This window comes from Buteo buteo, chromosome 6, assembly GCF_964188355.1.
Source record: "Buteo buteo chromosome 6, bButBut1.hap1.1, whole genome shotgun sequence".
In the NCBI taxonomy this organism is placed as follows: domain Eukaryota; kingdom Metazoa; phylum Chordata; class Aves; order Accipitriformes; family Accipitridae; genus Buteo; species Buteo buteo.
Window position 1 is genome coordinate 40,487,495 of NC_134176.1, and position 27,963 is coordinate 40,515,457.

Consider the following 27,963-nt stretch of genomic DNA (forward strand, 5'->3'; position numbering starts at 1 on the left):
CATCGCTAACAGTGTTGTTATGATGTGATTAAAATGTCACCATCATTATTTGCTGAAAAGGATTTTATCCCCCTCCCCAAGCAAGTGTTTTCATTACTGGAGTTTAACCAGACATGTTTGTGAGAAAGAAAGGTGAAGGAATAACCCAACTCAAATATTTAAAAGCATTTAACCGTTCTGGCTCATTGACAACTGTACACTCTCCCTGTGATTTTTAAGAGCTGCTGACGCCTCATGGAAAAACTTTGAAAAACATAGTATTGAAAAACAATTTTGCCAATGTGTCATATTTTCTGTCTTATCCCTTCCCTTGCTTCTCACTAGTAGAAGAATTTACATGAAAACAGAACCTTGATTCTTTAGGTAGACAAAATTTGGATCTGATCTCTGCCAAAGCATGTGGGTGTTTGGATCCTGTCCATTAAAGACATTTAATTTCAGATCCAGGTTCAATCTTCGAAGCTCACAAGAAGTGCCGAGATCCGGGATTTTGTTCTGACCCATCCCTGTTACTAAGAAGTCATCTGCTGCCTGTCCTGCACATTCAGCTGTAGACTGCTGCTAAGGATCTCATAGATGGCTGCTGATGTCCACATTTGCTGCCAAATTATAAGCATCGAGTGCTACTGCATATCTGAGGTGAAGGGAGATTCTGAATATTTAAGGGGAGGAATAAAAGGAATTTTCTCTGGTAGTACAGTTGTCTTGAAATAACACAGGCTTGGTTTGCCTCTCACACTGGCATAACTTTTTGGACTTCAGTGAAATCACACTGACTGAGTACAAACAAAAACCACAGTCTGTATGAAGCTAAAGTTTTTTTTTCACATTCAGTGTGTTGAAACAACACATTCCAACCCAGCCATAGAAGCCCCTGCTGCCTTGTAAGCATGGAAAACAGAGATTCACCCCAAATCTCCCACTCTGCAAATTACTGTGAGTGGAGAAGGAGAGCAAGCCAAACTTCCTCAGCTCAAAAAGATGCCAAACTGGACATAAGTTCAAAAAAAGAATCACATTTCAGCATGGCTTTGGCTCTCTTACTTCCTGATTTAGCTACACCGGGCAGAGCAATGGAAATGCTGGATAGATAACCTTCCTTGGGAATGTGCAGGAGGGCATGCTTTTTACGTAACCTTGTCCCTCCTTTTATCAAAACACTTCGCTTACTTTCACTGACATTTACCCCAAGGACATTGAAGCAAAGCAAGAGAGGAAGACTTGCACGCAGACTGCCTGCCTGCTCCAAGAAAAGCTTTTCATCAGGGGATTTACCAACAACTGGGATATCTGAGGGAGACTGACAGATTCCTAAGTGCCCAGGGTTTGTGCTTCACTGTTGCCAAGTCACAAGACAAAATCCACAAATCTAGCAGAAGACTAAAAAACTAGAATTTTGTGAGGGGTGAGCAGACACCTACCATATGCATTGGGAGGAAGAAGCAGCAGCAGTACATAAAGCAGCCTCCAGATTTCTGAAGTGCCACCTATCTGATCATCTTGCATTGTGTAGTATCACAGCACTAGACAACCTGTCATGCAGACTTCAAAGGGGCTACTTAGTTTGATTAGAGAGAGCTGAATTTGCCCACAGAACCTCACCATCCCTTCCTCTGAAGAACCAGAGACAAGCAGTAATTGCTAGATGAAATGGAAAAAAATAACCAACAACAACTCCATTCCCAGTTCTCCACTGTCTTGCGCTTCATGTGGTCATTTACATCTGGGTAAAGTGAACGTGAAACACTTCTAGACCACAGAAGCAGCAATTTACACTCACTTCCACTGCATTAGGCATGAGACTGGAGAATCAGGCCCTCTCTTACAAGCAAAATGTCCCCAACAATGAATGACGAGTAAAATATAGGCTGTGTAATTCCACTTGTTTTGTAAAACAGTCAATTTAGAAAGGTTACCATTAGACAGCAGCAGAAATCTGCTCCTGAACTCCCAACATCTCAAGCCGTAGCCTTGTCAATAGTACACAGGGTGCAAAAGATTATGGCCAACTCAGGCCATTAGTTTCCTTTCTGGGCAGGAATCCCAGCATAACAGATACTTATGCATATTCTGTCCTCATTTTATCTAATTACAAATATCTCTCTAGGGATGGGGAGGGGAGAAGAGGTTTGATCACACGATTTTAGGTCACTTATGCAAGGGATTGCTGGGATATGCATTGATCCAAAGAGTGCTGTAATGTTTTAAAAGTTCCCAGAGCCCTCTAGTAAGAAAAAAAATATATATATGTATAATTTTTTCCTATTTATATGAGTTTTTGAAACTGACCAGTAGGAAAGAGTTGAATCATATACTGCTATAAAACAGTAAGAAGTATATGGAAATGTTTAAAATGCCAAGACATTGATTAACGAACAATAACATGTTTTCCTAAACACCATCTGTAAATACATTCTTTCTTTCCTATATATTATACACACACACAAGTATACATATATTATGCATACACACAGTTTACTCTGAATAAGACCAATAACATCAGACAAAAATGGAACAAGGTCATTTAAGAAAAAAAATCAACGTTTTGTTGCTCATTTGGATTCTTACTTAATGGTTGCAACTCTGGTGAAAGATGCAACATTGTTTTACATTGATGAACTTTTAAGAGCCACATTTAGGCATGATCTAATTAAGTAAAACAACTTAATATTAAGCAGAATTGCCCTTGCTTGCCCTAGATCAACATAGCCTACGTCTTCTGCAGTCCAAGAATAGGTACAAAATTGTACAATTCCCATCACCATCACAAAATCCTTCAAACCTGTTCCTGAGTGCTTCAAACCCGCTCCTTAAGCATGGGAAGAGTGGAATACAGCAGAACTCGGGGAATTTCTTTAAGAGAAAAATGCAAGAATTGTTTGAAACTTGTATGGAAAGACTGGAGAAGTTATTGGCTGAATAATAACCTTGGAAAAGGACATCAGAATTAAACAGACACCCTTCAGGAACAGAAAACAGTAGTAACAGAAGAAAAAATCGGATCTTAAAGGTCAGAAAGTATAGGGACTTAGAACTTGCAAAAGCTATTAAAAAATTGTGATATTCTTCAGACACCAAAAGAAAAGCAATCAAAGAAAGTTCAGCTGTTTTGCAGTTAGAACGGTACATAGATTAAATATAATGTTGGTACAGGCCAAGAACTAAAGGAATGCTGTGCCTCAGTGGGATGACTGAGGTGGAGGCCATAAAGACATTTGTGCAGTCAAGGCATAAATTCTGAATAATCTCTGCCCAAGAACTGTGACATGAAACCGTACATCTACTAGCAAGTTCTTTAAACAGATACTGCAAATCATGGTTACTATTACATTACTGAAGTATAGCAAGCAAAATAAAATACTCTTTGTTAATTGTTTTAGAACACAAACCTTGCAAATTACTGCAGTAAGGCTAACTGAGCCAGAGTTTACTCACGTGCAGTTTTTTAAGTGCAAGATGACCAAGGACACTCTTTAGCAAAGAAACGACTAAGGTGCAAGATCCATACCTTGTGCCAGAGTAACTTCACATCTTGCTTTCATAAGATATTGATATTCTAGACATCTTCTTAGTTATTTGGACTTTCAGAAAATGTTTCATACAGTACCATATGAGAAATTACTGAAAACGGGGAAGATGAGGATTAGTACAAGAACGGTGATATGACTGAAAAACCACTGAAAGAGGGTTGGATGCAGGTAAAGTCCTAACAGAGACAGTAATCGGCTGATGGGAAGTTACTTCTGGAGTTATAGAAAGGATTGGTCTGGGGTTTGATCTTGTTCAGTATTTCCATTAATGACCTTGGCACAAAAAGTATGTATGCTGATAAAAGTTAGCCACTTACACAAGTTGAAGGGACATCAAGGAAATTAAGAATATCAGGCAAGAAGAATTAGATGGAGTGAATTCAGTATAAATTTTACTTAATACCCCAGAGATCATCATCTCAACAACAACAGCTGAAAGGACAGGAGAAGAAACATAACAGTATCAGTCTACCACAGGATGACTATGAACCACCAGCAGAATACAACAACAAATGCAAAAGCAAGGTGTTCCCAGAAGAGGTAAAAAATAAAGTTATTGTAGAGGGCAAAACCTCACCTGGAACAGAGTATAATTCTGTCTGCTCACACTCAAGGAAGTTGAATGTGAGTAATCCAAGCTGGAGTAGAGAAGGCAAACACAATAAATACTCCAGCGATCAATGGAAAGGAAAAGATAGCACAGACAGTTTAGTATATCAAAACAAAGACTGAGAGGGCTTATCATAGTGTTGTACAAATGCATGATAGTGGAGAGGAAGACATGGAGGGAGCAATAGTATTTAAACTAACAACTCCATGCTGGCACCAGAACAAATGGGTATAAACTGGTCACGAGTAGGGTTAGGCTAGGGATTAAAATGCTATTTCCAGCCATCAGAGCAGTGGGTTCTGGAACCCTCCCAAGAGGAGTAATGGGAACAAACAGTCCAAGTGGGGATTTAAGACAAGGACTTTTCAGTTTATGAAAGGGATTATCTGACATGGTACCAGGGGACTGGACATAAGACCTGGGAACCCTCTTTTAAACCTACACTTCTATTAATTGAGCCTCTGTGGCCAATTTGGTCTTTGTCTTCTCTTCTGGAAGTACCCACACAGGAACCAATTAGTGTCAACTGGGATGGCAGCCTTTATGATATAGGTACCTACCCACTAGAAACAGGACCAGGCTCACCCACATGCTCAAGACAAGATATTAAGCACAGCCTCTTGCTTTAATAGGTACTCTAGCCAAACCTGACCTTTGATGGCAGTACAACATGCAAGGAAATCATATTCAAGACACTGTCACAGCCCTTAAGTGTTTTGCCAAGAGACCACTAGTGCCAGCATCCAAAGTATTCTTCCAGAGGCATGTGCAGAATTCCTTTCAAAGGTAGTCTACATCAAACCCCATGGGTGAGCATCTCCCAGACACTTCAGCCTCCAAGAACTCACTACTCTTTCATCCAGTCCTGTTAGCCAGCTACTCAGAGGAGACTTCTGCACTGCAGGTGCTGCCTGGAACACCACCACACAGGAACTACTGCCCAACTTAATGAGGCCTTTTTGACAAGCAAAATTAAAACCCAAGGGAGGCAAAATGACAGAAACCAAAAGAAATATCCAGGTTTAGCAGAATGTCCTCACACTAAGACTGTAATTTTCATGCAGTTTTTGTACCAGTGTAAAGACCTAACACTCAGCATTTGAGCTGTCCCCTATTGAAAAAAATAGTACTTATAAAGACGAAAGCAAAAGGTCAAAGTCCTACAGTCCTGAAAATAGATGTGTCGGAGGTAAAAACTTGACAGGTCCTGATTGATAACCATGCTTGAGGGAAGCTGCTGGAGGAAAACTGCTGCAGCAAAGGCTGCAGGGAGTTACTGTTCCAAAACCCTGCGGCGGCAGAAAAGGCACATGTGGCTGCTAGAGCAGGAGATGGACATGGTTAATTGACTGGGAAAGTTTAGCAGAGATGGAATTAATGCAAAGAGCTCAGAGCCCAGGCGTGCAATTCTGTTACCAAGGGAAGGAACCATTCGGCTGGAATTGCAATCCATTTTCAGGTCAGAGCCTTTCCCAAAGGCAGAGTGCTCACCCCTCATCTGTTCCTCCTCTTCCCCTCCGAGGGGTGCATGGAGGACAAGGTACCTGGAAACAGCAGCCTGGGAAATAGACTGTCCTTTGAGGGCCAGCCAGGTTTCGACTTTGCATGGCATGTGTTTAGCAGTGAGGAATTTGGAAGACGTGTCAGGAGAGACAGCCTCTCCTAACCCTAGGACTTTGTGGATAAGTTAGTTGTGGAAACAAAACTAGGAAGTTAATAATAGGGGAGGAGGGAATTTACTTTCAGATCTACTCAGCAGAATGAATACCTGAACCAGATACATTTGCAGTCTGGTCAGATGAGAATGCCAGGAGTTAGTCACTGTGGAATCACAGCAATGACATGGAAAAAAATACACTCAAACAATCATTTTTTTAAAGTAAAGATAGGAAAGACACAAACACAAACCACAGACCAGATGACATAGATGATCTTATGCAGTGATGCGCTGCCTATATTTCGATAAGTAGCACCCACAACTGTGTTCCTTTCAGCTAGTGTCTCAGAGTCACCTTCCTCAATAAGGGAGGACTAGATCTGGGAATTTCTTCACTTCTTCAGCCATTTTAACAAAGGGGCTTTAAATACATATACTTACACATAGCCTTGTAAAATAAATTGAGTCAAACTGTTCTCACACCAATGACTTTGAATTCAATGCATGAATTGTACGGAACAGACCGTCTGGTGTGCAGCATGTATATTTTGAAATGCAAAACTACTTGCCACTTGGCTCATTTCTGTGGTAAAATCTTTGCACCCCAGCAGTGCCTCTATCAGCTCTAGTCATGAACCACTGCCATTAAGGATGGTTTAGAGATATTTATTGGTGAACTTCTTCCATCAGAACCAGGCAGACAGCCTTAACTCACTTTCCCACTCTTCCTCCGTGCCCCTAATTTCATCTCAGACATGGAATTGCTACCACGGAAGGATTCCCATTTACTTTCAACACATCACTCATATACTGTCTAACACTCAACACCAAAAGCAAAGCAATGTGGCTTCTAAACCTCCAAGTCTGTCAACAGTTGATGGTGTGACTAGTGTGACCATCACCAAGTCAGTCAGTGCATGCCATTCCTCCCATCAGAAGAATGGAGAAAATAATCCCATGAAAGGGACTGTGATGCTTACTTTAAGCATGATTATAAAGCATTTTCCTGCTCTGGCATAAAAGTGCCACATACTTTTACAATGCAAATAACATATATTTTTCCTAATTATTTCATGCTGGAACCTCCTGAAATCCTCATTGTAGGATATGTAATGAGAAAATTCTAGGTGGGAGAAATTTTGTAAAGCTGATTTCTGCTCAGTCTGAAGAAATCTCACTTGGTAGAGCTACTCACAGTAGGCAAAGGTAGTCTTTTGCAGGTAAGGAAGGACTCTCCTTTAGACCTGTATTCATGCACAGGAAGTTAACTACATTGTAGCAACAGGTAATTAATTAGTGCCTCCTCTACTCAGCCTGACTAGCACGAGAGTCATACCTGACTCTTGAAATAAGCTCATGACTTATCTATGCCATATAACAAGTCAGGGGTCAGATCTAATTCAGTAGGCTCTGATCTGCCATGCTGCAATCACGAAACAAAGCTGCGTCTCCCTGTGCACGGAGGCAGGACACTGAAGTGAGTCTTTCTCCAAGACAGCACCAAAATGCATCACCTCATACTCCCCATCCTCCTCCAAAACACCAGGGAAGATCATAGAGAGTCCATCCTCCCAGTCCAGAAGCCATTAAAAACTCTCCTCCTCATCCTGTATGAGGGGCCTGAAACAAACATTTCACTTTGGGAAATGACTCAGTAAGAACATGTGAGGAAGCAGAGCAACAAACAACACATAAGGTGGATATAAATCCAGATAAAATATTAAAATCATTAAAGGGTTGCTGCTCCCTGAAGGTTGGAAAAAACGAAGAGAGTTAATTAAAAGCAGTCTCCACACAGTGCTGAGCTAGCCTGCCCTGATAAATCAACAGCTAGGACTGCACTTGTAGAGGTCAATGGGGGAAAGAGGTTGGGAGGCAGGGAAGAGGAAAGCTAGGAGAAGATAAAACATTTAGCTGAGACTATTGACAAAAACAAAGCAGATCTGGTGACAGGAAATTGAGAAGGGTTTTCCACATATTTCCCCCATCAACATTTTTTGGTTAGATTTAGATCTCAGGAATGCCTGTTTGCCATCAACATAACACCAGCTAACCTGACCAAGTTCCCATTCATTTGTATCAGCACAGAAGAGAGAGAAGCGAGAAGTCTCCGGGGACCCATTCTGCCTGGGAAGGTATTAACATCACTTTCATCCACATGCCACTTGATCACTGAGGACTAACATCACCAAAATTAACAGAGGGGCACATCCTTTTTGGACAAGTACCTCCTAAAAATTAAAGGGCCGGCCAGATATGATGAAGCAGTAGAAGAAGTATCTCAATGCTGCAATTCAGAGGGTTTCTCCACACCTGTGGAGAAAGAGCTCACTGCGGAGTCTTCCCATCACCAACGCCCACCCATCACATCTCGCATGTCTCTTAACCTGCACTACCCCAACTATAAAAGGTACTAATCTCTGAATTAAAATAGTGTTCCTGATTTATTCCATATTTCGCATCAACAGGTATATGATAATGAACAGAAAACTTCAAGGATAAAGAATCCATAGAAAACACAAAAAACTACAGTCTTCAAAACACCCTTTAGTAGTTTTTAAAAAAATAAGCAAAAGCAATCAGGGTAAGCTTGTAGATACAAGTGGGTTCATGTTATAATTTCCGATACTGGACACTGGTGAGTGATTTATCTGAACACTCAGGAGGACAGCAGCCTCAAACATGATGCAGTTTTTATTCGTGGTCAAGACCAAAGGAGTTTAGCAGTAAAACAGCTTTCTGAGCCACTGTTGCCATTACTCCTTATTCAGATTGCATAGGCTTTAAAGTAATCATAAACATAAAATATATTTGTCCCCATCATTGACTAAACACAGTCTCTCAGAAAACAATACTGAGACCAAAAATACTTGAACAGTCACAAATCCATGGATGACTCTCTTCAGGACTGTTCTTGAAGGAAATGGAAATATGGACATTACTTTTCCATTGAAGAAATAATACTAACTTTGTGTCTCCATTATAAGTTTCCCTATAGTACTGTTCACTGGATAGTGAATTATCTGGGCTATAACTCCAGCCATTTCAATTTTTCTCCCAACTCTGTGACTAATCGCATTAGGCTGTGGATCCACGGGAACACTAGAAACTGCAAAGTTCCTAGAACCAGACCAAAAATTTCACAGCCACGTGACACAAAGCACTGAACTGGTGTTCACTCACTCTTCCAAAACATGAAAAACACCCAAAACATTTTGAAGAGAAAATTTCGTTCCAACAGGCATAATCTGTCTTCCTGTGGCTAGCACGAAGCCAACTCCAAGCATAAAAGCAGCATAAGCACTGTACTTTGCGTTTTGGCAGAAGTAGCATGCCCGCATCTGATCAGATCAAATCAGCCCTGCCAGCTGATGCGGTAGGGCAGACTGGAATTAACCAACTCGGGGCATGGCCTTATTTCACTGCGCCACACCTGATTTTCTTTGCACTGTCCAACCTATTTAGGTTTTTGAGACCTAAAAGCCAGGAAGCATTAAGCCATGTGTTTGTAGAGAATTTAGCACAACGTCTTAACCAAGGCCTTTTATCTTGTATCACAAGGGGGAATCTGAGAAGAAACAAGGGGGAGAAACTCTAAGTTAGATAGGGTTCCTTTCTTTTGCATACTAAGATATCATACTCATGTTACAGTTGGCATTTTATATTAATTTATAAAAATTATCAGAAAGCAAGGACAGCATTATCGGATGTCAAAGACTGATACAACCCATGGTGTTGCATGAATGGAGAGATGATCCTCAGTTAGGTTGGATCAGTTCTGCCACAAGGGACTGCAATATTAAATATCACTTCCCGCCTTTCTCACCAAAAGAATAACATTGATGTAGTCAGTGTCCCCATCAACACCTGAGCAGGGGACTCTCTCCCAGCTACAGCTCAGCAGAACGCAAAATTAATGACTCAGGATTTGGCAAGCACACACTGCTGATCACAGCCACCTAGCGCACACATCTCTACCCGTCCCTGCCCTGCTCTCGCTGCTCCACCGATTCCCTGTGAAGCCACCCCTCAGACAGTGCTGGGGTGCCAGTAAAACCTTCCACACAGCTGGAATTGCAACTCTCTGACCATACCCGGCTCAGGCAGGTAACCTGAAAACTGAGACACATGCTGACATATTCCTGCTATTCCCATACTGGAGGGGATGGGGGTGTGAGAAGGATATTTGCCAGCAGCCGTTGAGACACTGCGTTATTCTTCTCTGAGACATCTGCTGGGAATCTGTGGTTAAAATAGGCTCTGCTGGGAAATAAACCATATATAACAATTAAAAAAAAAAAGTATCATACTTGTAATAATTTAGGCTATTAAAGATAAATAAGAATTTTAAACATTCAGTATTCAAGCACTCACTTATGATATTTGTGTTACATGTCACTCAGTTTAGACAGTGAAAATACACTGGGCAGTTCTGTTCTTTCTTTTGAAAGAAGAAAGAAGAAGAAAGGAAAACCACTTTCTGCTTCTCACACACTAGTCCAGTATATTTGTGGTTGTTCCACAAATTGTAGGGAAGTTTTTAAAGACAAGAAAGAAGCACTTCCATCTGAAAAATTTTGCTAAAAAAGAAAAAGATTTTTAAAGTATGCTTTCTTTTAGATTGTGTTGATGAGATAACTTTCCTTAAAAGAAAAAAACCGATGCTAAAACCGGGACCTGCACTAAGGAAGCGATTAAGACACCTCAGTCCCTGCATCCTGGGCAAAACTGCCAGGCAAAGCCAGAAGAGCAGTACAGTCCTAATGAAGCCCTCGGAACAGGCCTTAAGCAATGTTGCCTTGGTGCTGCTTCTCTGCATGTGGGAGTATGTCACCCCACACAGGGAATCCTCAGATCAGAGGTCGGTCTGTCCAAGGGAGAAAAACATCAACTCCCGAAACAGATTCATTCCACTCCTACAAGTCCTCGGGGATAAACAACACAGGGATGGCTCTTGCTCAAGGCAACATCGCATACAGACAACACAGTGATGAGCCCAGAATAAATACCAAGATTGTAAAATTGATCTACCAAGCAAAGAAATTCAGCTCTTACATGAAAGACAAAACAGAGTGAGAAAACACCAGACTCGGCAAACGATAATCCTAAAAGATGGTTTATTCGCAGCCAATGGGGGCATTGGAATGCCTCATTTTGGGATCGCAGAGGTACAGCCAACTGTCATAAATTGCAGAAGACAGATATACAAGATGGACAAAGTCTGCTCTTGAGAGCAACCTCCAGATACCACACTTCCAGTTTTAGGAAAGCAGAGGAAGAAATCAATTTTCATTAGGCTACACAAAGGATGAGCCACATTACCTTCACCATGACTCAGACTGAAGACAGATCCCCATTTTGCTTTGTGTACCAGACTTCTGCGTGGTCCAGGTAAACTATTCCCACTTGGACACTGTGGAACCTATCTAACAGGCATTATGCACCCAGCCCATTGGACATGTGCTTACCTTGAAACTCTTACACCCTCCAAAAAAATCTTACCTTTGGGCCTCTGTAGCACAACCCAGATAGTTCAATATTGCTTTCACACACCACAAATAATGTTTTTGAAACTTTTTCTTCAGTGCCAATTTTGTGATACAATGTCCATCCATCCACACAACTGGACAGACTGTGAAAGGTTGGAACACCAACAAAAGAAAATGACAAAAGTACTGCAACAACTACTCATGCACAAGCAACTCATGGAACCAGACCTAACACTGTAACAAGTAACATACCATTTATCAGACTCTCTCATATTCAAACCAGTGTATCCTCAGATCTTCTTAACTTGGCTTCTCTGGCCCCCCAATGACTTTGGTTTTATGCTTATGTTTCCTTGTGTAAATACAGCAACATTCATCCCTCATTTTCTCTGAAAGCTGGTGCTGAGATAGAGTGGTTTTCACGTGGACAACAGTTTTGGTTTGAAATGTGTCACACTAGGGCTCATTTATGTTTTTACGTGACATCAGAGCCACACTGGAAATGCTGTAAAGATTTTGGTACATGATTTAATGTGCCCAACAACCCTGTTCTGTCAAGCAGAAGAAAATTCCCTTCTGCAAAGCCACATTAAAATCACCTCCACATCACTTGTAAACACTGAACTGGCAACCTCACTGTCCGTCTATTTTATTGCTTCCACCTGCTCAAAGCAGGACTGCACATCATACTTTCACTTTAATATTAAAAATCAGCAACCAGATGCTTATACAACATCCCCCCCCAACAAAAAAAAAACCCCAAAACAGTCTTCATCAGCACTTAATCAGGATGTAGGGCTGTTTCAGGGACATGTAATGGGATACAGGACCAGTTAAGAGTCCCCAGCTTGAATTCAAGACAGAGTTATCACTAATGAAATACTCTTGCCACACAAGACCCCAAGACCCACACTGGTCTGTTGTCTACATGAAACAGAGATGCAAGCACAGACCATTTCTTCACAGGTGTCTCATGCCACAGAATTCATCATCACAAGGATGGCCATTTGGCAGCCCAGGGGTCAGAGCTGGCTGTCAAGGCAATTTCATCTGAGAAGCTACAGCAATTGGAAAACTGACCGCTGCTGTGTGTTTGCAGCGGGAACGCAGAGACAGAACAGGCCTGGTAGGGTTTATAAGGTCAGCTCTAGCACTGTGCACACAAATCTGTGATGATCTGGTCCCCAAACACCTGGCAGGGAATAAGCGTCCCCAAGCACATCAAAGTTATCCAACAATACAGTCGGTCTGCAAGCAACCTAGCCTAGCAATTGAGCCTGAGTTAGCCTCTTTTGTCCCAGAGGCTGTCTTGAGCAAAAGAAAGGGAGAGCACCAGCATTGCTACTCCAAGGCCAAACTACTGGAAGGCAACAGCTCCTCTGGTGAGCATCCAGGCAGAGAGCTGTAAGGCATGAGGGAATCTCACATGCAGAAAAGGCAACAGCCTAACATGTGTTCCAGTGAGGATGTTTAATCGACAACCTGAAATAAAAGTCAGCTGTGGGAGTAAAGACAGAGAAGGGGTGAGGGGGAAACAGCTCTGCTTCTAGATAAGACTTTGTAAATTGCAAGGTCTTAATTATATTAAATGCATTATGATACCATATGCACATAGCTAATAAGGCAGAGATGGAGGAAATGAGACTAGATGCTAAGACTGGAAGGTGAACGGCTGCATTCTAGACTTGATCTTTGAATTAGAAAGTTTCCGAACCACTTTGTCCTAGTTTAGCCATCCATAAAACAAAGGCAATAATCCTTTCTTCACAGGGGTGTTGAGAGGTTTAATTAATTAATGTTTACAAAGTCCGTTGAGATTTCTGACTGACATTTGAAGTAATTCAGAATACTTTTTAACTGCATTTGTTTCTTCTACTGCACCGCTCAAATGTCTCCATATTAAGATATCCAAAGGAGAAGAAGACAGAAAGAAAAAGTATGGAGATAAGTACACAGACTAGTGGAAAAAAACAACCCAACAAACCCAGCACTTCAAATCCACCGTCGTCCTATCAAAGCTATCTGAATACTGCCTTTTCTACAGATGAGAAAGAATGTGTTTATCCAGACACCTGCTGCCTTTCCCTTGCAGATCTGTTAAACTTAGATCTCTGATATTTTCGCCTGTAGCACCATGTTGGTAAACAACAAGGTACTAAATGGCAGAAATAATAGGCAGTCATGTCAGGTTGATTGGATCACCAGAGGAAGTGAAGGGGAGAATAGCAAAGGCATGAAAGCACCAAAAGAGAACCAGAAAGTGAGAAGAGAGCGCTAGACGGAGAACGAGGCAAGCTGAGTGTAAGGAGGTGCCAATCATTAATAAGGGACTCCACGCACCGAGCTATTCTATGTAATGTATTCCCACAGATGCTCAGGTACACTGGAATACATTATCCCGAGAGCCCAGTCTAGCATGAACAAGGCCACATATGTGTCCAAGTGCTGGAGATAAACTGAATATCGGACACACTTAAATGCACAAGCACACACAGAGAGCCGCTTGATACCTGAGCTAGGATTTCTCAGTCTCTACATTGTCCCCCATCTCAGAGCAAAACCTTTGTGTGGCCAGTTTCTGTAGGGGGCGTTTGTGGGTTTTGAGATACAATCAAAACGCAGACAGAGGAAATGCAAATGTCATTCAGCTCCCTTTCATTGTCAGGAAGGACACATGAGGATAAAATACTGTGCACTGCATCCCTTCCCCTATTATGTGTCCTACTGCTTTTGTCCTAATCTATCCCATGCATAATTTATTTACATGTGTATTGTTTCCCGATCAGCAACTTTAAAGAATAAGTGAAAATTATAAAATGTTTTATTAAACAAGTTGTTAATAAAAAATGCAGATGGTGTCAGACAGCCAGTGCCAATTCTGTTCCCTCCACATAGCATTACTACTTTAAAAGGCACACAGAGAAAAGCGAACCCGGCACTTGATGTCTATTGTTTCCTCCTCTCACACCCCCCAGGGGCGAGGTGAGGAGAAGGGAGCTAATTATAAACGGCCTAATCCTGCCCTCCCCGACTTTAGCAGCAGCGGAATCGGGCCCCCGGTTCATTTCGGCACCAGCGGCCCCTTCGGCAGCACCCGCCCTCTCCGGAGATCCGCCGCGACTGTCGGCAGCCCCACGGGCTCACGAAGTGCGAGGCGAGGTCCCGTCCTCCGGCGGGGCGGCGACCCGCTCCCCGGCAGCTCCCCGCCTCTCACCCGGGAGCCGCCGAGCCCGGGCTTCCCGGCTACCGCCAATGCTCGCCAACGGCACGGGCGGAGGTGGCTTTTCCCAGCCCAGGTGAGGAGCCGTGCGGTGCGGTGCGGTGCGGTGCGGCCCCCCCTTGGTGCGCTTCTGGGTCCCCGGGGTGCGCTGCCTGCGCCCCAGCAACGCCCGGCGGGCGGCCGGGAGGGGCTCGGCGAGAAGTTGCTCTCGCCTGCACAAGTATTAAACCTGCCGTCAAACGAGGGGGGCGGCGGGGGGGGGGGGTCACGCCGTCTCTTCCAAGCGGGTTTCAGAGCGTGTTCAGCCCCGCACCACCCCCCCGGGAGGATACTCGGACTTCGTTGATTAAGCCCCTGACAACCGCGCTCCCCTCTCCCCGCGGATTTTCACAAGGTGCCGCCGACAGGACGGGTAAATGAAAGCAAAGGTTTTCTGCCAGGACGGAGCAGGAGCGCTGATAAACATGTCAGCACCCCTTCCCGGCTCGAGGCTTTCCTTTCCCTCCGGATCGTAGAGAGACAGCGGCAGGAATCCCTGGAAAAACCTTCAAGTGTTTTTCCAATTCCAGCCGGAGAGACTTGAGTCGAGGAGGAAAAAAAAAAAAAGAAAAAAAAAGAAAAACCTCGCAGCCCTAATTTCGTCTCTGAAAACTCAGAGGTATAAAAACACCCACTCAGCGCAGCCAGAAAGTGCAAACGAAGCGTCACCGCCAGGTACTCTGCTTCCCTGCTTCAATAGCGAGAGCGCTGCCCCCGTTAGCAGAGAAGTCGTTTTAAAAAGGTTAAGACAGCTCCTCTCCCCACATACGGTGCCAAATCCCACTCTCCCTAATGCCTTCAGGGATTAACGGCGTGCGCTGCAGACCACAAGGAAAATAAAGGACTCGATCCAGAGGACGACAACCGGCTCCCGCGGTCCCCCTCTTCAACCGGCCTTCCTTCCCGATCGGGAACCCCGGAATATCTCTCTATCTCCGCGGCAGAAGCACCTGCCCCCTCCCGCGCCCTCGCTCGCTCCCTCCCTCTCCGCCTGGCCCCCGCCAGCAGCGGGTCGGATCCCGCCCGAGCAGCCCTCGGCTGCTTGTGCCCGCTCGCAAGATGGAAACACAATCAACTCTCTTTGCCACTTTGAAAAGCGAAAGCCTGTCATATGCAAAACAGATCTCCGGACTTCCTGCCCCAAATCAACGACCGGCAGTCCCGACTCATTCATTTCACGCGAGTCGGCTTCCCTCCCTCTCCTTTTCGCTCCCTCTCTCCCGCACAAACGCCGAGGTGCGCCGGCAGTGCCCCCGCTGCCCCGCTTGCCGACCGCCCGTGCCGCCACCACCCCCCCCCCCCCGCCACTCAGCCGAGAACCGAGGGGGGCCGCTTCGCTCCCCCTCGCCAAGGCATCCCAACTCCGCAAAGCTTGGCGGAGCCAACTCCAAGCGGCGGCCGGAGCGCGGAGGCGCCGCGTTCCAGAGCCCCCCCACCCCCCCACCTCCGCCGCCGCTGCCCTGGGCCGGTCCTTCCCCCGGCGAACCCCGGCGCGGCGGCGGGGGCAGGACGCTGTCAAGTGCGCGCACCCCCGCCGGGGCCCCGCGGGACGCCGCCGTTGCCGTCCCCGCGCTGCGCTCCGGGAGCCGCGGGCAGCCCGCCGCCGCCGCCGCCTCCCCGCCCCGCCGCCCCCCCCCCTCCGCGCCCGGGCGCCAATTAACCGGCGCGCGAGCCGGACAATTTTTTCCTCGTTAATTTCGGCGCGAGCCGCGGGGATGCGTTGCACAAAAAAAAAACCCGAGCGAGTCGCTGGGGCAGAAAGGAGGGCGGGAGGAGGGACCCGCCGGGAGGCTGCCGGCACCCGGCTCAGGCTGGCAGCCGGCGCCGGAAAGGCGCCTTTTTTCATATTTAAACCACGCGGAATATGTACATTTTTGATTCCTACTTACGCTTTCAGGGGGTTGTGAATGACAGTCGCCATTTTGCTACAATGTAACAGAATATTGTGTCTCGGAGTTCTAAAGGTTCGCTCAGGGGAAGCGGCCAGCCAATCAGAGCGCGGCATACCGGCCCGCCGACCAATCCGGCGCCGAGGGCGGAGCCGGGGCTCTGCTAGTTATTAGGGGAGCTGTCAAAGCCCAGAGGTCACTCCCTCTCCGTGGAACTGGCGGCGAGCAGGTCTTAAAGGGGCAGCGCCCGTCGGCGGGGCCGCCGCCGCGCCGGGGGGGGACCGAGGGGGGCGAGGGCGGGCAGGGGGAGGCTTCCCCGCAGCTCTCGGGCTCCAGCTCTACCGCACGGCGCCGGCAGAGCGAAAGCCGGGCTCGCTCCTCGTCCCTCCGCACCGCCGTCGCTGCCCCTCGTTTCCCAGGCGGCGCGACCCACGGGGAAAAGGAGCCCGCGCCGCCCCGCTCCCTCCTCACGCTGCCCGGCAGCGCCCGTCCGCGGGCTGGTTCCCTTTCTCCAGAGCCGCTCTTCCCCGCCGGGTCTCCGGGAGCCGCCGGCGCTGGCAGCGGCTCCAGGGCAGCGCCGCTCCCGCTCCCCCTCCCCCAGGAATTTCCCTCTCGCTGTCAGTCATCCCGGCCCGCAGCCCCTGCGCCCTTACATAACGCGCGGCGGCCGGACCGCCCGCCCGGCCCGGCCCGGCTCGGCTCGGCTCTCCCACGGAGCAACTCCTGGCGCGGCCGGGAGCCGGCCCCCCAGCTCTCGGCACCAGGAGGCGCGGGGGGAAAAGAGCCCCGACCCGCGTTTCAGCGGACTTGTAGTCCTGCGGCGAGAGAGGGAGCGGGAGGCTGGACCCCGGGAGCGCGGCAGGGCGCAGGCAGGGTCCGTTTCTGGGGAGGCGGCAAACTCCAGGAAGTCTGGGTTTACCTGCAACTAATTAAAGGAGCTTGCAAATGAACTATGGAGCATGACCTAAGTGATTTAAGAGGTGCCAATCCTGATCTCACTCTCAGAAGTAAATCCACTGAAGTTCACGAAATTACACCAGTGTACATTGGGTGTCAACGGGAACAGAATCAAGCCGAGAAGTTTTCTTCTTGTCTGATATTAATGTAAGCTTTGTCATCTAATACTTCTCTCTCTCTCTCAAAGGTCTTGCCTCCCTTCAGGCATTCTCTATCCCTTTAAAAAACACAACAACCACTACCAAAACCGAGCCTGTTTCTCCATTCTTCGCATTCATATAACCAGAGGAAACTCAACTAAAGACAGTTAAAATACACTGCTGTGAAAACAGTAAAAGAGAGGAGACTTACAGAACCAACTTGATTCACAACTTAATGAATAAAAGAATGGAAGTAATGATGTTTGTGAGATATTCACGTGTTAACAAAAGTAGAAAGAGCAATCTTCCCGAGCTAGTGGGCTGAACTTTAAAAGGCAAAGACAACCAAAATCTCTCTTTCAACTCTTTGACAAAATAAAACTTTCTAATACTGGGGCAGAAAAGGGACAGGGATGGAGAACAGGAAGATGGAGAAATGATTACCCACAGTGAAGCGGGGAGAAGAGAGCAGTGCAGCAGTTTCCCATTCATTAAGGATTCATCAGAAGTTTGCAAAAAGTTAAACTTTTTAAGGTCTAGGATCCCTCTTTCCAAAACATTGCCTACTCCAGCTACTAGGTCAACCTAGGTACTGTGCCAAGCATATATCCCTGGAGGGAATCATCTCTTCCATCAAAGCAATCTAAGCCATTTGGTTACAGGCACTGCTTAGGAGAAATAAGCTTTCTGTCATCTGGAGAGTTGCCAAGATGCTGAGATCTATCCCAAAGCAGTTCTGGGAAGCAATCTTTAAGAATGTTTCCATTATCATATTATATTATTTAATACAGTAGTAGCCCAGGTGACATTGAATGTGACTTCAGACACTCCTGTTCAGTACTGTCTCACTGTTCACAGGAAAAGCTAACCACAAACTGCCGAGTTTTCACAAGCACACCGTTGATGTACATGCTGCAAAGAAATGAACAGCTTAGCATGCACCTGAACTGATGACCCTGAACCAGTGACCTATATCACATATCGCTATTATGAGGATTTCTGGTTTGACTTTTCTTACTGCTATGATACTCACTTAATACTAACATTTCGTTGATGTTTGCCATTTACCCTATTCACTTGTGGGATAACAACTTTGCTTCACACGAAAGAAAAAATAGCCTAGGACCGTATCACACTGCAGAACTGGAGGCAGATTTGTGCTACTGAGAGAAGGCACCAAAATTCAGCCAAGCTCTAGAAAGCCCTGAGATATTCTAATGCAAATTGGTGACATTTTCAGAGAATTAAAAAAAAAATGTTTGAGGTCATTTTTAGGAGTTTAATAAGTCCCTCTGGTCCTGTTTTGTTGGATATATAGGCCCATTCCTGCTCTGCAGGCCAAGAGCTCCTGGCACAGCTTGGCAGGGAGCGTATTGCAAAAATGGGATTAAGCCACACATGTGCTTCCCTTGCTGCTCCTGTTATTCAGACGTTAGGCCTTTATCAGCTACCAGCAACAAACAGTGAGAACAGCCACAGATGACCTTGGATTGTTGATAGCCCTTTTCCCAGCCAGACCCTACATTACTGGCCAGGAGAACCAGTCAACAACACTGCCTTGCTCAAAGGAATCTCCAGGACACCCAAGGACAGAGCTGCTGTTATCAGAGCAGTGGAAAGTCTCACCCGTGGTAACAAAGACATCAGGCTTTGCTCATGTGTCCATATAGTTTTCCTATAGTGTGTTTCTACAACAGTTAGATTACCATTTTAGCTGAAAAAAGGGCACAGAGCACTGAGTGGCATTTCACTTGTAATGAACTATGTAATTTAACCATATATTCAGTATTTGCAAGTAAGGGGACCATCGCAAACCTATGTTAATAAAACTTTTATGCCACACCATAGTTACCTCCATTTTCACATACACACCAGTCCATCATCAACTGATCATTTATGAACTAAATTTTTAGATTAGTTTTTCTTCTGATTTTAGGGTTACTGTAAGTCACTAATCAATAGTGTTACTGTTGTTTTACACTTAGATAAGTTTTTCTTCTGATTTTAGGGTTACCATAAGTCACTAATCAGTAGTGTTGGTTTACACTCTACAAGACCAACACATCTGAAACACAGTTACATATACACTAGGTTCCAACTTAAGGATTTTTACATTCCTACTTAGCTACTGATACTTTTATTCAGACTCACCTGAAACATAACAAGGAGGCTGCAAGAAAATATAAATGCTTTAAAAGTATTTGGCATAAAAACCCTAGGTAAGCATATTTTTAATGAGAGGTTCCCAACTGTTTGGACAGCCAATATTTAAATTTAAAAAGAGAAGATAGATTTTAACATGTCAAAACTTATATAGCATTAACACAAGGCCTAAGCATGCTGCCTCTATGGGGTTAGAGTAAGCAGGGCTTTAGAAGGCAGAATCCACCACCTCACCTCCAGCCCCTGATACAGAACTGCAGCTGGTCTCTACCCAAGTAGAAGAAAAAGTGTCATTTCTTTTCACCCAATTGGGAAGTGTCACGTCTCATAGATCGTACTGCTGCCCTCCTGATCCACCTCTACTTCAAACATTTTTACTATTTACATAATGCAAGTGCATTGATACTTTCTGTGAGGTGTCAAAAATATTCCTGCTCACCTGGCAAAGCCTTATTTTGGCTCACGATCTTTCACTGTGAAAGAGTTTTTATCCTGTATTTATTGTCTCCTGCTTTCCTTTTTATGTTGTTAAGTTTTAATATAGAGTTGTTCTTTTCTGGAAGAAGGGAAAGTTCGGTTCTTACTTACACATTCCTCAACTCCTGTGAATTGGAAAGTAAGCCAAACTAGACACTGACATTGAAAGCCACAAATCTAATTTTGCTATGGAAGGAAAAAGACAAACAGTTGTTTGTCTACCAGAAGCCACATGGTTTTTTCAGCTTTAATATTCCCAGATATTTCCGGTGATATACAACTTTATTTTCTTCAAATACATTAATATTCAAAGGACCAGATTCATATAGGTCTAAGTATGACAACATGCTCTGAGTGCTGTAATGCAGCTTGTTACAGCAAAACAGGGCCCCACATGCACAGATATCCTGCAACAGATTTGAAGTCTTAACCCCTTTTTATTTATTTAAAGCTGTGCAGGCATCTCTCATACACTGTTTCTTGTCAGCCCTCCTCCTCACATTCTTTGATCTTTACCAATAGTTGATTAGCTGAAAGAGGAGGGAAAGATATCAGAGTGTCAATGTTACAGACTCAACACCAGCCCTCTAAAGACACATCACTAAAAATTTTACACAGTCAGCATAACAAAGATAACTATGGAGCTACACAGCGTAAAAATTGGCGCCAACAACTCATTCTTTGCAACTTTGGGAGTCGCATTCTTAAAAGGTGACCTCAGTTTTGGTGGGGGTTTTTTTCTTAATTTTTAAGCAAAATTTCCCCTCTATAGCTATAGCAACAATTTTTTGATGTCTTTAGGCTATTGTAGTTCAGGCCTGATTCTGACTTCCCAAAGTTTTAATTTTGTATTCACTATTCAGTTTTCTATCATGTTACACTTGAATTACATCTATGCTGAGGTCTGGACTCAAGCCCTTCTATTTTTTAATGTGATGTTCCAATACAATAAATATATTTTAACACTGAAGAGGAGTCTCTACTATTAAGAAGTACGTTGAGGCCTCCATATGAAGTTTTCAAAAGTTTGGGGAGACAGAAGTTGTTTAAGGTTCCAAATTCTGGTTCAAGTCTGTCCCCAGTTTAACAAACTGCTGAAAAATCTATTTGGCATGATTGCTAGAAAATTTTTTGTGTTATCATGGATTGTTCTTAAATTTCACCAACAATAGAAAATAATATTATGAACAACCTGCCTCAAAAGGAGAATACAAATCTTTATGGTAGCCACTACAGTACCATGGTGATAGTAGGAAAAGGAATCTAATAATACAGATAGACACACGGTCCGAAGAACACACATACAGTTAACAATGGTTGTCTCACCATGAGGGGAGTCATTGTTACAATTTAGAAGGGACAAAACTGAGCTCCCATCACGAAGAACGAGATTTACACCTCCAGTGTCACAGGTCTGCCTGCCTTATTTCTTAAGTGAGTATGAGTAACTAGCTGCGGAAAAACAAAAAGAAAAGAAAAAAGTGAACCTTTTAAGAGTCCTTTTCACTCTTCCCTGCATTAAAGGTATGGAAAATTATTTCTACGTCCATCAATGGGATACAGAGGCGGTGCCCTGATTCACCTGAGATAATGCTATGTCTCCTGTCTCCATCTATTTCTAGTGTGGGGCTGAAAGGGAGTTTCTAAGGTGCCTTCAGCCTTGGAGGGAGAAGATTGCATAGATTAGGGCATAATTACACAGAGGGATTTGACCTTCCAAAAAAGTTCCTCATCACCACTGTGGACGGAGTCTGAGGATTCTGCCTACCTATGGTTTTGACCACCTTTAAACGCAGATTTCAGATGTGGCCTAAGAGTTCTGCAACATGACTTCCTCTTGCCCATGACTAGAAAACAGAATGTAATACCTTGCTAATCAATCTTACCTCTAATAAGCACAGAGCACACAGTGTAATTATGATTCTAAGACAGGTTTAACATTTGGATTGAGCATAATGAATAGCACTCTACCTGAGAAAATTAACAACTGAGAAAAACAAACTGCCACATTCATCCAAAGAGAGTGTTAACTGAATTTTAGTGTTGATTTGAACAGCTTCACCTTTCCTTCATTACTGAGGAGACCACCTCAAAGAAAGGAAAGGATATTTCACTGTGACTATCTGCTAACTCCACTATGGAGAATTTTTATTTTTTTTAATAGAGTAGGCAGAAGTGAGCTGTCCAGACACAACTTGAGAGTAACGGCTTGTTCTCTTTCAGTATTCAAGCTTCCTTGTTTATAAAGTGTATTTTGGTCTTTATAAGGCCAAGGGAACAAACACTATCAGAATTAGGCTACTTTCTTAGCACAAACAGGAGTTACACAGCCTACAACAAAACCAGTCTTTATTTTTTTTTAACTACACTGAAAATTAGATTTAGCCAGAAAATGTCTCACCTCCTAACTTTTTTTTTGTTTAATATTATTTGTGAAATCTCTTCCATATGAATATAAAAGAATTACAGCATTGCAGCTTTTTTTTTTCTTCTGTTTTGTTCCATTATTTTCAAAACAATCTGTAATTTAAAATATCTTCCACTTTGTAAAAGTTCAGAGTAAGAAAAAAAAACCTGATGGCATGGTTGAGGTGGAAAGGAAAACATCCACATAAACAGCAGTTTGGAATTAGTGAGGGGATAAGACGACACTAGCTCATTTTATTGCATTGATTGGCCAAACACCAGAGGAAAATGCAAGTAAGGGAGAAATAAGACTCCTTTTGTTTCGCTATGCTTTAAATCCTGCTGAACAGAAACAGCTTTAAAAGTGTCACAAAATTGTTTTTCCATTTCCCATCCAACTTTACTTTGGTAGAGGAGGGAAACAACAGAAAGGTACAGACTGACCTGCCTAAAATACCAGTTTAGGTCAAGCCTAAATTTAAAAGTTGATGACTGCAAATTTCAGTGGACACATGCGGTACTGGTATAACACAAAACTGATCCTGGGAATCTAATAGAGTAAGTTATTGCAGTTGATGTCACAATGGAGCCACCCTGATTTACTTGCCCCCAAATCACCCCAACAACTTGCATCTGTGGAGTTAATACAATACAAATTTCCCCAATCCAAACAGGCTTTCAGGCCAGAATTCTCCCCTTCAGAGTAATTTTGCTGATACTTTTTAACAGAGATAACCACATTGGTAAAATCCCTTACATAGAAACAGCATTGCCATGGGCGGTGCATTATTGGGGGGGGTGGGGGTGGGGGGTGGGGGGGGTGTCTTGTTTGTTTTTTTAAACAAGGGTGGAGCAGCTTTGCTGTCAGGACTTCTCCTTCTATTGCAGAAGCCACCCCTCCAGCAGGAAGCTCTGCCATACAACTCTTCCCCCAGCCATTCTTCTCACGCATCTAAGCCCTTGTGTCAAGTCTTCTACAAAAGCTCAGGCTTTTGCTTGAGTTGACAGGCCTTTGCTGACACTGTTACTCTGTGCTGCCTCAACAGAAAGCAGCTAAGAAGAACTTGTCAAAGTTTATTATGAAATTCCAAGCAAAGAAAAAGGCGGATGGGATACTGCTTGATGCAAGGCCCATATTTTTTGCTACCACTGATGCTGCTTATTAGGCTATTTCTAGGACTATCCTGTAGAGTCCTTGTGCCATTCCAAGAAGGACTGCGTAGTGCAGGGTTTACCAGGCACATACACAGAGCCAGATTCTCATCTTTCATGTGTATTAGTAACATGGGCCTACTGACTTTACCAGTACTACTGCTACTATTTACCCCAATATCCACAGGCATCATTCCAAAACCCACAGTTAACAGCTGTTACTAGTGAGCTCAAGTAGGCCTATAGAGGCTCAAGCTTCCTAATCAGTACGCCTGTGAACCACACACTCTTTCCCCCACATTGCACAAGTGGCATTCATAGATACTCCATATTTAACCCATCTTCAGATCTGAGGCTGGCAGGACAGAAAGGATTGCTACCCAAGAGCTGAGGGTAGAATACAAGTCTAAATAGAACATCATCAGATAAAGCTTATGGTCTCCATCATGCCAACTGTGCCACATACAGAAAATCCAAGTTCCCTACGTCGCTATCTTTCCAGTGCCTGCTTGCACTGGTTTTTTATTTTTGTTTGTTTGTTTTAAAGGTCAACAGTCAGCTAGGAGCATGCCAGCCTGTATATTTGAAAAAAGAAGGCACAGGCATCTTCAACATCAGAAAAATTCTCACCAAACATACCCAAGGAAACCTCATAGCATTTAAAATGTTTTGGCGCCTGTCATGCTCAGGAGTGACCAAGTACTACAGTTTTTAAACTGAGCAAAAACTTGGTAAAACTAGGTGTAAGATCAGTTACCTACTAAGGACAGTGTCTTACATGTGCAAAACCCAAAAGGTTTGCCCCTCTCACACAGCAGAATGCTCCCTCCCATCTGGTGTCTATGGCTAAAGCCCTTATGAAATATGATTTAAAGGCATTAGAACAACTTTGATAGAACAAAAATGTCTACAAAGGACAATATTGCAGCTCCTGCCACAATGCTCCAGCTTGCACAAAGTAGAATAGCTTACCAAATTATTTTCTTAGGGAAGATTCTCCCTGCCTGGCTCCTGCAAGCATCAGCATCTCGCTACAAAACACAAGCAGTGGGAATCCAGCTTTCAGGAACCCTGTGCAGCCAATGGCCACAAAATAAAGCTTTAAGATTGATCCTTACCCAGTTTACAACTCTTCAGAAATGCTATCAGCAAGCATAGCTGACCTGTGGTTTTTTCCACTGCCCTTTGGCCTTGCAACAGCTTCTTACTCTTTCCTAGCCATTGGCTACTTCTTCTCCAAGTTCTTTTTATTAAAATCTTTTCCCTCCCCACACAGTAATAATTTCTCCCAGCAATCACAATCATCCGCTCTCTTCATTCTTCTAGACATAGGCATTGGCCAAATCCACTTAGGGGGAAGGGGAAGGATAGCACAGAACAGTTTGAAATGTGCTTGCATTTGCTGTGGGTGAGAGGTGCTTATTGCTTAAGATCACTCTCCTATCAGACAAGCGACGGATTCCCTTACTCTATTTATATACTTGGAATAATTCACTAGCTAACACTTTTCCCAGCTAAATAAATGCCCACCTCCTGAAATGGATTCAAACTTCTGGAGCAGGGAGGTTATACAACAGGGGTCAGTATGCAAAGCCTAGTGCCAGAGACATGCAGCTGTTTCCCTCACTCACACTCCCTCCTTCTGATTATTGAACATGAGAATCCCACTTGTATTCCAGATACAAACGTAAGCATGTTATATTCCAAAGCTGGGCGCTATTCCAAACTGGAGTGCTGGGGACATCCAAGTCTGGCCTACTTGTTAGCATAGCATTAAGAATGCTGGGACAATAGGCATTCATTTTGCAGTTACTGCATATTTAATTCCACCCACTCCACCCCCCCAAATATACACTCTAACCCACCAGCAAAGCTTTGTTTCCAGGCCATATTCTTACACAAAAATATCCTAATACCTCTGCTTAAAGGCTTACGGAAGCCCTACGCTGTTTTCAAAAATCATATCAAGTGAAGTAAACCCTAGTTCAGCAAGACACTAAAACATTTGTCTATGCATAATCATTGATACCGTTCATTTGCTAAAGGTAAGCTATGCTATCGAATACTTTGTGGAAACAAGACTGGGAAGAGAAGCACCACAGGTATCAGACAGGACTGGAAAAAAAATTTAGGAAGCAATGGCTACTGAGACTTGAATATTGTAAAGAAAGCATCTAGAATCAGAGTAGGATTATATAGCTAATGCAGAGTCACTAAAGGCTGAGAGCCCATAACTACAGGACACCTTAGAAAAGCAAACTGGAGTATTTTTGAGTGCTGCAATATAGCTGTGTAAGCCTAGATTCACATAGCCTAAATTCCATATGGGTCCCTATGTCTAGTGTTTCCTTAGGTAACTCTGGGAGTTACTGGATTTAGGGGCCTAGCTTTAGTCTCCTTAAGGCTGAAAGTTTGGGCTACAGATGTTAAAAGCAAACAAACAGAAAAATCCCTGCCAGTCAGATTCTGTTCCCATTTGTAATACGCAATTCTAACCTAAAGGCTTGGTTCTGCCAAAGTTGGCTTCAACAGGAAGAAGCGTTGTCCAATATTATCACAATCAAATTCAGTTTATACTGCCAGTAAGATTTATTTTGCATTTATAGGGGTGTAAACTAAAGCAGAACATCATCTATGTTTATATGGAAGTTTTAAAACACATGCATGCTGCTGTTGAAATCTGTGAAAATTTTCATATACTGTTTTCAGAAAGTCAACCCAGCAGAGAAATTGGTACTATCAAAAGTCAGAGTTGAAAGTTCTGACCCGAGAAGAATTAGCATTTCTTTATATCCATAAGTGCAGAATTTGGCCTATATATGGTATTTCTTTATGAAAGCATAGTCTTAATAAAAAAAGATACTCTGAAAGAAATCTAACAGCAACACACACGTAATTTTTCTGTCCTACTACACAGCCATTGCTTAATTCATCTGCTAACTCCCCAAATACCCAGCACAAGTGGGTGTGTCAGAATTAAAACTCAATGTCTATTACATACAGCAACTACCTATGGGCATGAATCATTTAAGGTCACAGAAAATCCTCTACAGCATATTCCTCCCTCTTTACCCTTTCACCTTGGCGCTCATTGCCCCGCCTCACCTGGAGCAGCTGGCCACAGTGCCCACACTGGTCCTCACCACTGCCACGCGGAAGGGCAGCACGCAGGGGAAGTTCCTTACCAGACTTAAAGCCAAATAAATAAGTAAATAAAAAGCCACACCCTGCCCAGCAAAGCCCACTTTCAACCGTAGCAGGTACAATATTCTTCAGCAGACACAGGCAGAGCACTCCTAGACTTTCTAGCCCAAAGGCTTCCCTTGGAAAAGATTGTGGGGGTTTGGGGCAGGGGTTTTGTTTGTTTTTAAGTGGGTATGTGAGAGGGGAAACAGCATAAAGCAGTTTTTAAAGTTTCAGCATTTGAACAATTTAAGCATTTCCAAGAGTGAGAGCAAACAAAGTACCTTGAATTTAACAATAATCAGGTTGAGTGATTGTATGCCTTCATGGCTTTGAAATTCCAACGACTCGGTGAATGTGGTGTCAGGTATGTGGCTTTACACATTTTCTGTGGAAAACACACCCACAATTGCCTAAGCCATGAAAAATACCATCAGAAACTTGTTGGGATGTGGCAATTAAATTCCCAAGAATTTCATCTGTAAATCTGCAGTAGTTGTTCCTCATCCAGAAGTTACTGTTGCATCAGGCAGTGGGGGGCGGAGGGGGGGGAAGATCAGCACTCTTCTGCTCCCTGTATTTTCTCTGCTAATGTATGAGGGTAGCAGGGCAGAGGAGAGGAGAGTGGGAGAAAGGACTCAACCCTGCAACCAAAAACTGTATTATAATGCAATCCACATAAAGGAGCTGAACTAAAACTCTGAAGAAAACCTTTGTTCTGGCATCTCCTAAATTTTGAGGGCTTGACTTCACCATCTTAATGCTACCTTTTTTTTTTAATATATATATATGTTGTTATATCTATATATAGCTGTGATGGACTATTGTGTACCACTCTGCTTTTCCCCAGAACATGGAAGACATACTAGGACAAGAGGTTACACCTCAAGACTTGTATTTTGACCATTCTTTGTACATACACAGAGTCCTTCTCTGGCATTTGGGCATGCACATGCAAGCACGAACACAGATCTAGAGAGTATCATTTAACCTTTGAAGTCAGGCTGGAAGCCTTGGGACAATCTCAAAACTACATCTGAAAACAACTTTA

General features: G+C 43.8%; 1 protein-coding gene across 6 annotated transcripts in view; it reads right to left on the reverse strand.

Annotated features, from left to right (window-relative positions):
• DPF3 (double PHD fingers 3) overlaps window positions 1-16,558 on the reverse strand; it is a 178,019-nt gene extending 161,461 nt beyond the window's left edge. For all 6 annotated transcript variants that reach the window (XR_012650780.1, XR_012650778.1, XR_012650779.1 and 3 more), the window contains exon 1: window positions 16,435-16,558. Coding sequence is in view for 3 of the 6 variants with exons in the window: in XM_075030568.1 (XP_074886669.1) it covers window positions 16,435-16,550 (116 nt within the window). In the remaining 3 variants the exon portion in view is untranslated. The remainder of the gene's footprint in view (window positions 1-16,434) is intronic.
• Window positions 16,559-27,963: the final 11,405 nt, after the last annotated feature.